This window comes from Emys orbicularis, chromosome 12, assembly GCF_028017835.1.
Source record: "Emys orbicularis isolate rEmyOrb1 chromosome 12, rEmyOrb1.hap1, whole genome shotgun sequence".
Taxonomy (NCBI): domain Eukaryota; kingdom Metazoa; phylum Chordata; order Testudines; family Emydidae; genus Emys; species Emys orbicularis.
In genome coordinates this window covers 34,445,861-34,461,778 of record NC_088694.1, presented here as the reverse complement: position 1 = coordinate 34,461,778, position 15,918 = coordinate 34,445,861, and the positions used below count along the sequence as shown (strand labels likewise).

Genomic DNA, 15,918 nt, shown 5'->3' with positions numbered 1-15,918 from the left:
CCTCACTTAAAAACTACTTGCTTACAAAATCAGACATAAAAATAGAAAACTGTCACAGCACACTACTACTGAAAAACTGCAGATTTTCTCATTTTTACTATATAATTATGAAATAAATCAATTGGTATATAAATATTGTACTTACATTTCAGTGTATAGTCTATAGAGCAGAATACACAAGTCATTGTCTGTATGAAATTTTAGTTTGTATGAACTTTGCTTGTGCTTTTTCTGTAGCCTGTTGTAAAACTAGGCAAATCCCTAGATGAACTGATGTACCCCCTGGAAGACCTCTGCATACCCCCAGGCTACACTTGCCCCTGGTTGATAACCACTGATCTGACAGCCCTGGGCGAGACCTCTCAAAACCTGGTACCCAAGTCTTTTTAGGGCCTGTATCAGATTCCACAGGTGGGTTTCACTGGGCTGGTGGGAGACTTGAACTTGTGGCTGCTCAGAGTTCAGACAAAGACCCGCAATTGTGCTCAGTGAGAGGGTGCAGGTGAAATGGACTCAGCTGTAACACTGGGCATCCATTTATTGTAGGGTGAGAGACTTCTAGATACACACACACAAACATGCATATATACACGCATACATACGCACATGCATGCATATGCAAACGCACACATACACACACATGCAGGCACGCACATATGCACACACACATACACGCACATATACATGCACACATACATGCACACATGCATAGGTACATGTACGCATATGCACAGGCACACTTACCCAGACACATGTACGCATGTGCACACACACACATGCATACATGAATGCACACACACACACGCATACACGTGGGCAATATACGCACACCAACACGCACACATATGCAAACACAAGCACACACGCATGCACACATATATGCATGCACATGCACACATACGCACACACATGATGATGCACACGTACTTACGCGCATGCATGCACACATGCACACATACGCACACATATGCACATGCATGCATATGCACACACACACATGCACACATGAATAAATTGGATTTAGACCTTACTGTGGAATTTAGATTTAGGATTTACATTGTGATTGCAGAGCCAATGGCTATTATCTTTGAAAACTCATGGCAATCGGGGGAGGTCCCAGACTATTGGGAAAAGGCTAATGTAGTGCCCATCATTTAAAAAGTGTAACCCCTTTGGGGTTTAGAGAGCATGGCCCCTATAAATGTTTTTCCTAGGGGGGAGGGGGAGCAGTGAGAGAAAGGAGGGAAACTCAGGGGTGTGGCTCTGGAGCTCCAGGGGAGAGAAGGGCTGCAACCCGCAGGCCCTCACAAAGTGAAGCACAAAGAGAACCTGCCTGAAGCCTGGGAAGGACAGGGCCGATTGGGGACATCCCAGGACAGGAGCCAGGAGGAGCACTGTGCCAGGGAGGAATTGCCGAGAAGGACAGGCCGGAACTGGACGCAGTATCACTGCTGCCCAGAGCTGCATGGGGCTGTGAGTACTGGGGCTTGGGACTCTGCATTGGGAATGAGGAGGGAGGCTGTAGCTAGTTAAGTGGGGAGGTGGTTGCTCTGTGTGGCTTTGCAGAGAGCAGCAGAGGAGGGCACCGGAGGGGTTTGTTGGGGAAAGTTCACTGGCGCTGAAGATGACCAGGAGCACCCAAGACTCACCACTGGACTGGAACTTTGCTCAGGACCCCTGAACTCTGTGTGCAGACACATTGCTTGGTGTCTGCCCTTCCAGACTGTGCTACCACTGGGCCCGTGGGGCCTTGGTTTGGATGCAACCCTGTTCTGCTGCTCCCCCTATATTTCCCCTCATTGTTTTTCTCCTCTCTTCCCTCTGTAAATAAATATCTTCCTTTGTCATATCCATTGTACTTTTCCAATGGGTGTGTGTGTTCACTCTGGGGGGTTTGGAACAGGTGCCCCTGGGGTGGAATGATTTTCCCTGCTGCATTCCTGCGCGCGCCTTCTCTTGGCCAGAGCTGCCTGCTGAGCAGACTCCATCTTGGCCATGAGGGCGCTAAAGTTACAAAAGGGAAGAAAGAGAACCCGGGGAACTACAAACCGGTCAGCGTCACCTCTGTCCCCGGCAACATCATCGAGCAGGTCCTCAAGTAATCCATTTTGAAGCACTTGGAGGAGAAGAAGGTAATCAGGAACAGTCAACATGGATTCACCAAGGGCAAGTCATGCCTGACCAACCTGATTGCCTTCTATAATGAGATAACTGGCTCTGTGGATATGGGGAAAGTGGAGGACGTGATATACCTTGACTTTAGCAAAGCTTTTGATATGGTCTCACAATATTCTTGCCAGCAAGTTAAAAAAGTATGGGCTGGATGAATGGACTATAAGGTGGATAGAAAGCAGGCTAGATTGTCGGGCTCAACGGGTAGTGATCAACGGCTTCATGTCTAGTTGGCAGCCGGTATCAAGCCGAGTGCCCCACGGGTCAGTTTTGTTCAACATCTTTATTAATGATCTGGATGATGGGATGGATTGCACCCTCAGCAAGTTTGCGGATGACACTAAGCTGGGGGGAGAGGTAGATATGCTGGAGGGTAGGAATAGGGTCCAGATGACCTAGACAAATTGGAGGATTGGGCCAAAAGAAATCTGATGAGGTTCAACAAGGACAAGTGCAGAGTCCTGCCCTTAGGACGGAAGAATCCCATGCACTGCTACAGGCTGGGGACCAACTAGCTAAGCAGCAGTTCTGTAGAAAAGGACTTGGGGATTACAGTGGATGAGAAGCTGGAAATGAGTCAGCAGTGTGCCCTTGTTGCCAAGAAGGCTAACAGCATATTGGGCTGCATTAGCAGGAGCATTGCCAGCAGATCGAGGCAAGTGATTATTCTCCTGTATTTGGCACTGGTGAGGCTACATCTGGAGTATTGTGTCCAGTTTTGGGCCCCCACTACAGAAAGGATGTGGACAAATTGGACAGGGTCCAGTGGAGAGCAACGAAAATGATCAGGGGGCTGGGGCACATGACTTACGAGGAGAGGCTGAGGGAACTGGGATTGTTTAGTCTGCAGAAGAGAAGAGTGAGGGAGATTTGATAGCAGCATTCAACTACCTGAAGAGGGGTTACAAAGAGGATGGAGCTTGGCTGTTCTCAGTGGTGGCAGATGACAGAACAAGGAAAAATGGTCTCAAGTTACAGTGGGAATGGTCTAGGTTGGATATTAGGAAACACTATTTCACTAGGAGGGTGGTGAAGCACTGGAATGCGTTACCTAGGGATGTGGTGGAATCTCCATCCTTAGAGGTTTTTAAGGCTCGGCTTGACAAAGCCCTGGCTGGGATGATTTAGTTGGTGTTGGTCCTGCTTTGAGTAGGGGGTTCGACTAGTTGACCTCCTGAGGTGTTTGAACTGTTCTTAAAAACCTCCAGTGGTGGAGATCCCACAATCTTTTCCTAATGTCCAGTCTACAGCGCCCTTGCTGCACTTTAAGCCAATTGCATTTTGTCCTATCCTAAGAGGTTAAGGATAATAACTTTTCATCATGCTTCTTGTAACAACTTTTTATGTACTTGAAAACACTTGTCATGTCCCCTCAGTCTTCTCTTCTCCAGGCTAAACAAACCCAATCTTCCAATCTTCCCTCATAGGTCATGTCTTCTGGACTTTTAGTCATTTTTGTTGCTCTTCTCTGGACTTTTTTTCCAATTTGTCCCCATCTTTCCTGAACAGGACACAATACTTCAGTTGAGGCCTTATCAGCGTGGTATAGAGTGAAAGAATTGCTTCTCTTACCTTGCTTACAACACTCCTGCTAATACATCCCAGAATGGTGTTCGGGGTTGGTTTGTTTGTTTCCACCAGTGTACTGTTGTATGTACTGTTCTGTTTAGGTACAGTGCCAGCTGCACATGCAAGAATGTACCTGAGGCAAAGGGGCATTAGGGCAGCAGAGGGTGAAGAATGGGAAAGGGGCAGCTCTACTGTAGCATGGGGGCACTAGGGATAGCAGAAGAGGAAGGCTGGGAAAGGGGTGGCTATACTGTGTATTGGACATTAGGGGAAGCAAACGTTTATGTGGCCAATGTTCTATGTCTCCTTCCTAATGATCTCTACAAGGCAGCTGATCACAGGGAAAGCCAAATAAAATAATTATTTTTATCTGAAATCACAGGTTTAATATTCCTTAAAGTGATGAAGAGTCAGTCAACTTGGAATTAAAAATTTAATCCACCGCCCAGGGGCCCCAAGCACTAGGCAGCCCCAGCTGCCTCAAATCCCAGCCACAGGCTCTAAATCTAGCCCAACCCTGGTGCACTTCCCCGAAGAGGAGCAGCCTGCCAGGGCTGGAGGGGTCAAGGGGAAAGCAGCAACCAGGAGGGGCCCTTGGGGTGGAGCATGGGCGGGGCCATACTGGAGTGTTTGGGGAGGGTTAGCTTCCCCCAGCCTACGATATGCACCACCCAGGCCTGACAGCAATGTTTTTCCCGGAGATCAATTAAAAAAACAAAGGAAGAAACAAACCCCTTTTTCCAAAATACAATTATGCGAGCCACAAATGTTCAACATTTGGACATTTTAAACAACAAAGCTTTACACAAAATTTTTCACACTGGGGATAAATTGGAATGAGACCTTGGTGCATGGATAGGGAACAAATTATGGAAGGAGAGTACAATCTCCTAGTTGGTTTTGCTTTCAGAAATAAGTGTATATTTCTATCCTTTGCAATACACACAACTCAAATGATTATATTGACTGTACCCAAACTGGCCCATAAATTGTCTAGTGTGAATGTAGAGCACTGTCCTTTACTGGATGGAATCAGTGCTATTCTTTGGTTCTCAAACTCTAACAAATCAATTAGAGACCTACAGTTCTGGAACAAGATTTCATAATTCGTATAATTGCTGTGGCACCGAAGATGCTTGTGACCCTGAAACTTTTCTGGGAATGGGAAGAAATTATTTGTATTTTATATTCTCAGGTCTCTGACTTCCGTGCTTCTATGGTATGGGCCTTTCCAAGAAGCCTAAGGGAGTTAGGTGCCAAATTCTCATAGCAATGTCATGGGAGTTTGGTCTTTATTGTGTACATTACCTTCTACTGTTATGGGTACCTGCATGGCCCCACAGTATGCCAACATTTTTATGGCTGACTTAGAACAACGCTTCCTCAGCTCTCGTCCCCTAATGCCCCTACTCTACTTGCGCTACACTGATGACATCTTCATCATCTGGACCCATGGAAAAGAAGCCCTTGAGGAATTCCACCATGATTTCAACAATTTCCATCCCACCATCAACCTCAGCCTGGACCAGTCCACACAAGAGATCCACTTCCTGGACACTTTACAGTGCTAATAAGCAATGGTCACAAAAACACCATCCTATACCGGAAACCTACTGACCATTATACTTACCTACATGCCTCCAGCTTTCATCCAGACCACACCACATGATCCATTGTCTACAGCCAAGCTCTGAGATACAACCACATTTGCTCCAGCCCCTCAGACAGAGACAAACATCTACAAGATCTCTATCAAGCATTCTTACAACTACAATACCCACCTGCTAAAGTGAAAAAACAGATTAACAGAGCCAGAAGAGTACCCAGAAGTCACCTACTACAGGACAGGCCCAACAAAGAAAGTAACAGAACGCCACTAGCCGTCACCTTCAGGCCCCAACTAAAACCTCTCCAGTGTATCATCAAGGATCTACAACCTAGCCTGAAGGACAATCCCTCACTCTCACAGATCTTGGGAGACAGGCCAGTCCTCGCTTACAGACAGCCCCCCAAACTGAAGCAAATACTCACCAGCAACCACACACCAAAAACACTAACCCAGGAACCTATCCTTGCAACAAAGCCCATTGCCAACTGTGTCCACATATCTATTCAGGGGACACCATCATAGGACCTAATCACATCAGCCACACTATCAGAGGCTCGTTCACCTGCACATCTACAAATGTGATATGTGCCATCATGTGCCAGCAATGCCCCTCTGCCTTGTACACTGGCCAAACCGGACAGTCTCTACGCAAAAGAATAAACGGACACAAAACAGATGTCAAGAATTATAACATTCAAAAACCAGTCAGAGAACACTTCAGCCTCCCTGATCACTGTGTTACAGACCTCAAAGTCACAATATTCCAACCAAAAAACTTCAAAAACAGACTCCAATGAGAAACTGCAGAACTGAAATTAATTAGCAAACTGGACACCATTAAATTAGGCGTAATAAAGACTGGGAGTGGATGGGTCATTACACAAAGTAAAAACTATTTCCCCATGCTAATTTTTTCCCCTACTTTTACTCACACCTTCTTGTCAACTGTTGGAAATGGGCCATCCTGATTATCACTACAAAAGTTTTTTTTTTCTCCTACTGATAATAGCCCACCTTAATTGATTACTCTCATTATAGTTAGTATGGCAACACCCATTTTTTCATATCCTCTGTGTATATATATTTTACTACTGTATTTTCCACTACATGCATCCAGTGAAGTGGGTTTTAGCCTACGGAAGCTTGTGCTCTCATAAATTTGTTAGTCTCTAAGGTGCCACAAATACTCCTCATTCTTTTTGCTGATACAGACTAACATGGCTACCACTCTGAAACCTAAATATGTGAAGTACCCTCTTGCACCTGCATTTTATTTGAGCAGCAGCATGCACTTCCTTGTTTCAGAAATGAGTGATCAGGAGGCATTGAGCTAAGGGTCACATTTTCAAAAAGACTTAAGCAAACTTCAAAAGTGACATAGGAGGCTAAGTCCCATTGCCTTTCAGTGAGTTTTAGATTGCTAAGATTTAGCAACTGAGAAACTTTTGAAAATGGGATGCAGGCTTCTAAATCACTTAGACTCTTTTTAAAAAGTTACCTGAATTAATTGAATGAGCTAAATGGACGGGGACTGGGTACATGTGTGCTTGCTATAGAGGGCAACAGGGGGGTTAGTTGGAGAAAATGTAAGATCAGCTAACTCTGCTGACAGTCTCAAACCTTTCTAAGGGAATTAGATGGGAACTCAGTGTCTAAATCACTGAGGCAGCTGTAAAATCTAGAATTAGTGCATTATTTATTAACAGTCACCATAGCGTTCATGCAATAGGGAGAGAGATTTGTTTCAGGAGTAGAAGTTTCTTCCCTCTCCAGGACTCTCCCTTTGAGATTAGAAGTTTGACGCTGGTTTAGTTTTAGAAAATGTCAGTAAATACCAACTTCCCCTTGCCTGTTGCTTTCCCCACAGCAGACATGACTCGGGAGACCACCTCTCCCCGCAGAAGGATATATAATGAATCAGAAAAGATGTTCCCCATTTGACAGAGAGTCTGAGGCACAGGGTCACGTTACCAGACATTGAATGGAGGCTCAGTAGCTTTTCTAGGTAGTTGTTCTAGATACTGGAAATGCGGAAGTAGGAGTGGGGAGAGAAAATGAGCTGAATAAACTGGATCCTGGTCCCTGAAATGCTGCATGAGGAGGTGACAACAGAGACTCCAGCTCTGACAGACCCGCCTTAGAGGTAAATCAACCCTTTCTTCCCTGATCCATGAATCTTAAGGAGTTTGAAGCAATTCCATCACCCTGATATCTTGGCACCTCACTGCCTTGAATTCATCTATCTTCTCACGACCCTATGTGATGCAATTACCCTGCTTTACAGACAGGACCTGGCACCCAGAGGGGTAGATTTATGGAGGTTTCTTGGCACCTCAAGACACAGACCCCCCAGTGGGATTGGAAATCGATGGGTGTTAGGTACGGTCCCTACTCAGGCACCCGTGTGCGTTGTTAGGTACATACCAGCCTTTGGAAATCTGGCCTGAAAGTCACACAAAGAGCTGATGAAGAAGCAGGGAACGGAACCAACATCTGCCAAGTCCAAGTCCAGCACTTCAAACAGGGGAGCAGCCTTCGTTCCTCTCTAACCTCCCCTCCTGACCCCTACAGAGTTGTACCCTCCATGGCAGCTCCCTCCTCATGGGACATTGAGTGATCTGCCGTGGGGAAAGCGGAGCTGCTTTTGGCCTGCTGTGCTCGGTGCTCAGGGGGCAGACCCTGGCTATAAGTAGACTAGGCACAAATTGCTTTTGTTTCTCCCATTAGAGGGTTAATATTGGGATTATTTTATCTTTAAGAGTTTTTCCCAAATTTTTAACTATTAATTTTTACAGTCTCAGGAAGCTCAACGGGGCCTAAGGTGCATGTCAGGGCAAGGGCAGCGCTGCCAGCGGGGTGGTGGGGGGCTCCTGACCGGCAGAGAGATCCAAGACACCAGGGCACAAGGGGCAGGGAAGGCGGCTGCTCTGGCCCAGCGGATGAGATGTCCAGGGCTGGGAGCAGGAGGAGGATGGCGGTGAGCCCCCGGCCACAGAAGTGGCCACCTCATTGTTGAACTGCTCCATCGATGGGCAGAAACCATTCGGCAGTGGGGTGGCCTCCCCCACAACCAGGGACTCACCATCTTCCTCACAGCCCAGGCCTGCCAGGACTGCAGCCTTTCCCACACCTTGCGCCTGCTGGGATGGATGTCGCCAGCCATGGGGCCGTGCAGGGAGCCCTCTGCAGCTCTGCTGTCCCAGCCTCGCTCATTCACTCCCGGGACAGCTGGGTGCAGAGGAGTCCCTGCCCGGCGATGGGACCGGTCACACCATCCCTGCAGCTGCAAGGTGCAGATAGAGGCTGTACTAACGCCCACTCTTCCTGATAGTTTCTGTTGTTGGCTTGGTTGTATCAGCTGATATAGACCTTTACCAACATCTGTCGATGGATATCGAATCCAGCCGAGTGGTACATTTATAGAATGCTCAAGGCGTTCGCTGTCCAAATCCCATTGAAATCAAAGGGGCCCCATCCATTAAGTCAGTAGAACTTTTACCGTAGGTGTCAGCGGAAAAGTCTCAGACTGAACAGAATTATTCCCAGGGTGTAAAATTAACCTTGTGCGTAACTCTGTGAAGGATCAGGGCCTTACTGAGCAGTTAATAAAGATTAATAAATCGGTCCGGGAAAAGATATGACCTCACCCAACTTGTCTCTCTAGGATCAGTAATGGGGAAAGAGACAGTAATGACAGACAAGACAGAGAGAGAGAGACAGAGGATTAATATTACTTGTAACCAAAGATAAAGATGAAAATGTAAAGCCGATAAAAGATTCTGATTGGCATTTTTGATGGAAAAATATTTTGTTGATAGAGATCAAAATGTTCCAGGGGAACAGATCAATTTCTACACAGTTTTGTTCAGGAAAAGAATTACTGTATAGAGCTTTATGAAATAAAATAATATAAAAATTAATAGAAATAAATGTAAATAACTATAATATGGAATGTAATGTAAAATAAAAATATCCTAGAAATAAAATTAAAAATAGATAAATACATTTTTATTGACAGAGTTCATTTTTTTCCCATAGACGCACCCCATGGCAAACTCAGAGCAGGGAAACTAAATGTCCATCATAGAATTCATCCTCCTAGGATTCGGGGACCTCCCAGAACTGCAGATTCCTCTCTTCCTGCTGTTCCTAGTGATCTACATCGTGACCGTGACTGGGAACATCCTCATCGTTGCACTAGTTGTGACTGATCAGCACCTTCACACACCCATGTACTTCTTCCTGGGGAACTTGTCCTGCTTGGAGACCTGCTACACCTCCACCGTCCTGCCCAGGATGCTGGCCGGTCCCCTGAATGTGGACAGGACTATTTCATTCAATGGGTGTGTCACACAATTTTATTTATTTGGTTCTCTTCTTGGTACAGAATGCCTTCTCCTGTCAGTGATGTCTTACGATCGGTATTTAGCCATATGCAATCCACTGCACTATGCCATCCGTATGAGTGGCAGGACCTGCCTCCAGCTTGCAGGTGGCTCTTGGATAGGTGGCTTCCTAGGTAATAGTATAACAACATTGTCGATATCACAGTTAACGTTCTGTGGCCCCAATGGTATTGACCATTTTTTTTGTGATCTCATCCCCCTTGTAAAACTCTCCTGCAATGACCTTCACCTGATGGAAACGTTGGCTTTCATACTCAACTTCCTTTTCTCTCTTGTCCCATTCCTGCTTACCTTGATGTCCTACAGCTGCATTATCACCACTGTCAGAGAATAACAGAGTTTTTACTTTTTGGTTGGGTACAGCAAAGTTAGATACTTTATTTATTTAAGCAATTGCGTAGAGGGAGAGAGTGCACTAGGACACAGAGTCTCCCCCTCCCCAGAGGCAGGTCTCTCTACAGGTAAACAATTACAGCAAGCATTTATACCTTTGTTACAGACAATAATACGCAACAGCTGCATTTTGTTTATACATAGGTCCTTCTGATTTTTTTTTGCTTATTTAGACTCTAGTCTACATTCAATATTATTTACATATTATTTACACAAGGTCGCAACAACTTCTCACACAGTTCTTTCCCACTTGCCTTACACATTTCTCGCTTCCTGAGCTGACGTTTTCCAAGCACTTCAAGCAAACACAAAACATTTCAACATTTTAAAAGTGAAATGTTTTGGTTTAAAATAACCTTTTTATTTAGAAATTGTGTTCAATTTCACTTAAAAAAAACACCCCTAAAAACTCTAGAAACAGAATGAAATGTTTAATTGTGAGTCAAGCCAAACATTTCATTCTACCTAAAATTATTATATTTTTTTACTTTTTCTGTTCGCTGACAAATTCGGGAAAAAAATCTTTTTTAATTTTTAATTACAATTGTCTTTTTGTTCATGGAACCAAAAAATCCGTTATTTACACAGCTCAATTCAGCAGCTAACAAAACTAGGCAACATATCTCACATGGTGGAATATAGGAAATGATTTATAACTTCCAGCAGGTGTTTTGTAAAGGGGAGAATTTGGCATCCTAATCCAGAGAAGCAAGTGTGGGTCATTATGTGGCACAGTGTGGGATCCAGGATGCTGAGAATACCACAGATCCTGTCTGTCTCAGGAAAGAGTTCCCTTTACTTTCCTTAGAATCAGCTTTGCTTTGCAGTTTCTGCTCCATAAAAGATAAACTGTAATTTTTCCCAGAGCTGCTTGTCTATACTAGCAAATACGAGATAAGAGAAACTCTGATTTTCAGAAGTTCCTGAATATGTTTTAATACTCAGATTTGATATTTTAATTCTGGTTTGTGCCCTCTAACAGGCTCGGCAGTGGATTTAGCTAGGATGTTGTCTAAAACCACTTACGATCTCTTGCACTGGAAATGGGGAACCATTAGTAACTTTCTTTACAAATGCTGTAAGTAAAATACGGATTAGTCACTCTGTGGTATGGATGTCTCTTTCCTAGGGTCCTGTTTTGACAGTAAATATATCACACAGAAACCTATAGGAAAGGGTTGTCTTCCTATACAGTATTTTTAGGATTGGAAGAATTTGATTTTTATTTTTTTAAAAATTTTGACAGACAATATCATTGTTTATTTTAAGCATTTTAAAAAATGTTTATTAATTTAAATTTTCACAGCTGCATGGAATTGTGGATTTTAAACATTATATTTTTATTTTTATTGATTTAAATCTTCACAATTACTGAAAACTACAGGGAGATTCAAATGATTGTTTAATGACAGTAGACACTGAGAGTCAAAAAGTGAAATCGTTATATACCATTAAAACACAAATTGTCAACATCACATGTCAAAATATACAAAATAAATATTCTTAAATCAATAAATCATACCTGTTTTTAATATTCATTTGCTAGTCTATTTTATACCTACCGTAATTAAAAAGTCTAAATCACTGGATTTTGACTTTAAATTCTCAAGAAGCCTTTTTCTTACTTTGCCTATCAGTACATTTTGATTATCAGTGGAAATAGGTTTTTATTGGTATATATAAGGTGATCTCCATGTTTATTGACCGATAAAAATCTAATACTTCCAATCCAAATTATTATGTACAAAATATTATGTTAAGATTGCAGAGTCAAGCACTCAAAGATTAGGACAGATCAGAGTTAAGGTTGCCCATGCAATTGCAGTAAAGCTGCCTTCTGCATAGGCATTATGATATAGCTTTAATTACACGGTTATATAATATCCCCCCCACCTGAACTCATAAGAAAATTGAAAACAGAAAACAGGGTAATGGGAAGTGTTAGGCAAACTTAACTATAGGTGCTGCTTCCAGCAGTGCCTATAATGATGCCCCGTAGATGGGAGCAGGAATCAGAAATTGGTGGTTGTACTGTATAATGGCCAGTGGATGGAAGGATTAAGAATAAGAAAGGGGTATAATGTATAATGAGCACTAGGGGCAGCAGAGGGTGGGGACGGGGCAGCTATACTGTATAAAGGGCACTAGGGGCAGCAGAGGGTGGGGGTGGGGAAGTGGTGGCTATACTGTATAATGGGCACAGAATACAGACTCTACCAAAGCACAGCTGCAGTGAATATTATTTATAAATCTTGTTCGCATGCCACTGGGCAGGTGCAGATTCTAATCTCTTAGTATTAAAACTCTATTTTTGGATACATTCCTTTAGCTGGTATTGACACCCCTGAGCTGGTGAACGAGAAAGTCATCTCCTTGGTTGATGCTGGCATAGCCATAAACTGTGCTTACCCCCTGGTTCTCCGCCCGGACAGGAAAGTGAAACTGATTCTCTCCTTTGACTATGGGCCTTTTGATCCATTTCAGGTAACTTCTATCATTGTTACCATTTTTTTCTGTTGTTCCAGTTAGGATCGAGGGCTCATTGTGCCAGGTTATGTTTGAACAGAGAAAAAATATGTTGTCCCTGACCCCAAGAGACAAGAGTCCAAAAAAGGAGTTTAGAATCTTTAAAAAACAAACATTATTTTATTTACTTCATTGCTGGAGAACAGTTCAGGACAGGAAGGGAGCAAAGAATCCCAGACCCTTCTGAACCTGCTGGGGGAATGTTTAGTGGAAAGAATCCATCCATCCAAGTAGGAAGTTGGTCAGCACAGTTGAGTCAAATCTAGTATTTTGTGAGGTGTCCCAAGGCCCAATGGATCTCTGTTGGAGGAGATTTTCAAATTCACAATGGACAGTTTGGTGCCTTAATCAATGGGAGTCAGGCAACAGAGTTGGTGACTTTGAAAATCCACCCCATAGTGACCACAGGGAAGGAAATCTGTTAACCGAAAGATGAACCTTTGGTGGCTTTGAGCTTTGATGTGATGGGTACTGGGGTGAATATTGAGCCATAGAGGAAAATGTGTCCTACTGAACCAGTGTGGGTGAGGTAATATCTTTTATTGGACCAACTAGTGTTGGTGTGAGAGACAAGGTTTTGAGTTTACGCAGAGCTCTCCTTCGGGTCCTACTGAACCACTCAGATCTATCTCTGTGGAACAGCTGTGAGCTGCTGTGAACCTTATAGGTCTGTGCTCGGGTACTGGAGTCAAAGTGCCATGTTTGATCCAGTCTTATGGCTGTGGGCTGAGATTTTTAAAGGCAACTAAGTGAGGTAAGTGCCCAACTCCTATTGACTTTTCCAGGGAGGAAAATTCTTGCTCCTTTTAGCTTTTTGGAAATCCCAGTCAGGGGGGTCTCTGTGTAGACAGCCATGTGTTGCTACACAAACATTCTTCCTATCCCAAGAGCAGAGGGTCTGGTTTCCACTGGAGGTTTTCTGCTTAGTGAATTTATTAGAGGCCTTAGAGAGAAAGTGAGACTTTTTGTGTTTTGAGCTACCTGGTCTTGAGTATTTGACTTTCTGTGGACAGCAGCAGTTCTTTTAAATAAAACAATCACATTTCCCTCATTCTTAGACACTCAAGCAAGCTGCCAAATACTGTGAAGAAAACTGCATCCCGTTTCCTAAGGTGGATGAGAAATTGCTCCAAGACCCAGATAACCCATCCGACTGCTACATCTTCAGAGGAGAGGGTGCTCCTACCGTCATGCATCTCCCACTTTTCAACAAAGTGAATTGCCCAGGTAACTTTCATGTCACGCCAACTTTCTTAAAGGGTCCTGACCTCACTCTTATTTCACTTACATGGGTGACTTAAATACAGCTGAGTCTGGTTTGCACTGGGGTAGCATAGCAAAGGGACATAGGCACTGGGAAAATAAGTCACATCGGTTTAGTCCGGTGTCCTATCTTAGAGAGTATCCAGTGATAGAAACTTAAGAGGAATTTGGGAGAAATCACAGAGTAGGTAGTTATGGAGTTATCTGCCATACGGAATATTTGTTACTAGCCTCTGCTTTGGTTTTTTTTTTCTGTGCTGAACTGTAACATTTCAATTTTCAAAGGTATTTAGGTGCCTACAGATGCAGATAAGCACCTAGTGGGATTTATAAAGTGCCTATGTTAATTAGATACCTAACCTACCCAGGTGCTTTCAAAAACCTCATTAGTCGCCTATCTTTCCACACCTAAATACCTCTGAAAATCTGGCCCTATATCCCATCCATTGTTTTAATTTTAACTAATTTAAACGTGAATCTTCAAAATATCCATAAAGACATCTACCTGTGTTTTCAGTCCTAATAATAGTAGTATTTGTTATTGACACTACATTAGTAACATTAATATCCTCATCCTAAAAACGCATTCACATCTCTCTCTTTGCTTTCAGGCTATGTGAAGGCATGGGGAATTAAATTCACCCCCGTTCGCTTTCTCTACAATGAGGGACACGTCCACAAACTCCTCCAGTCAGCCAGGCTGAATGTGTTGAACAACAAAGACAAGATTCTGCAGGAGATCAAACACATTGTGGCTCGCTGCAGCAAGAAGGCAAGCTCTTAAGAAGACTTTTTCATCTATGCCCTGCATACGTTAAAGCCACCCAGTAGATTCTGAAAATGACAGAATTGTCACCTGGCTGGAAAATGTCATTATTTGGGATCACAGCGGGGAGAGGAATCTCAGCTTCTGCTATGAAAGCATGAGTATCTAGCCTGCGAGTTAACCCTGTAACTTGACTGCACTTTAGTTCAGCAATTCTGATTCTGTGCATTAGTCAAAGAAAAATTCTCTCTTGGTATAAATCATTCTTTGCTTGCTGTTGTGAATTATTGCTCAATCAGTCTCTGCTCTGTGTGATGCCAGATGCCTTTGTCTCCTGCCGCACAATTAATGTTCAGTCAATAAAGCCTATAGCATCACAGCATTTGCACACAGTGCCTCCATACTAGAAATAGCCTGCAAAAGCACAAGCACCTAACACCTGTGGTAAAAGCCATCTCCCCTAGCTCTTATCATGCTATAAGGCCTTTGATGCATAGAGGGGTTATAAAAATGATAACCCAGTTTTGTGGGGGAAGAATCATTTTTCATGTCTAAGCTCTAAGTGTATGTTTTGTGAAAACATTATTGAAAATGTTGTTGAAATAGTTAGCACCTTTTTTTTAACAGAAAACAACATTTTGGATAAATGGAACATTTTGATCATGTTTTTCACTGGTAAATTCTGATTTTAAAACATAGATAAAAATGAAAGAAAATTATAGGAGTAATGATGAGTTTTTTGTTCCAATCCATTCTAGTTACTGGAATCGGTCCAGTTTCATACAGATGTAATGGGGAACATAATCATGTCCACAATTTTTTCCCAACATTTCCAATGTTTTCCCAAATTTTCCAATTTCCCCTGGCTGCAGGGTACCAATATGAACATGCAGACTCAAATATTCATGGTGTGAAGAGCCGCATGTTGAAAATTCTCAAGTCTGACCCTCTTCATCCATCTGGCTGAGAAGGAGCAAGCGGAGTGACAAAGTGCTGGCCCCTATGGGGAATTGAACTGACATTGATCTCTGCTGCTTGAGATGAGCTCTTGCAGTCCTGGGCACTGCATAACCCATGGTAGCCCTGTCATGCTGTTTGTCCCCCTCTAGTGACTAGATCACGTATAAACGACAAGTCTTCTGCAGATTTTCAGCTGTGGGAACTGGTTCTTCAGCACCGGCAGTATGGCATGTGCTCATAGATCTGACACTTGT

The 15,918-nt window shown here is 43.5% G+C and overlaps 1 protein-coding gene across 1 annotated transcript in view; it reads left to right on the top strand.

The window, feature by feature from the left end:
- LOC135886051 (cytosolic phospholipase A2 gamma-like) overlaps positions 1-15,618 on the top strand; it is a 979,292-nt gene extending 963,674 nt beyond the window's left edge. Inside the window, 5 exon segments of the mRNA XM_065413941.1 lie at positions 11,132-11,227; positions 12,479-12,633; positions 13,734-13,902; positions 14,550-14,710; positions 15,577-15,618. Of these exon segments, the coding sequence (XP_065270013.1) occupies positions 11,132-11,227; positions 12,479-12,633; positions 13,734-13,902; positions 14,550-14,710; positions 15,577-15,618 (623 nt within the window).
- Positions 15,619-15,918: the final 300 nt, after the last annotated feature.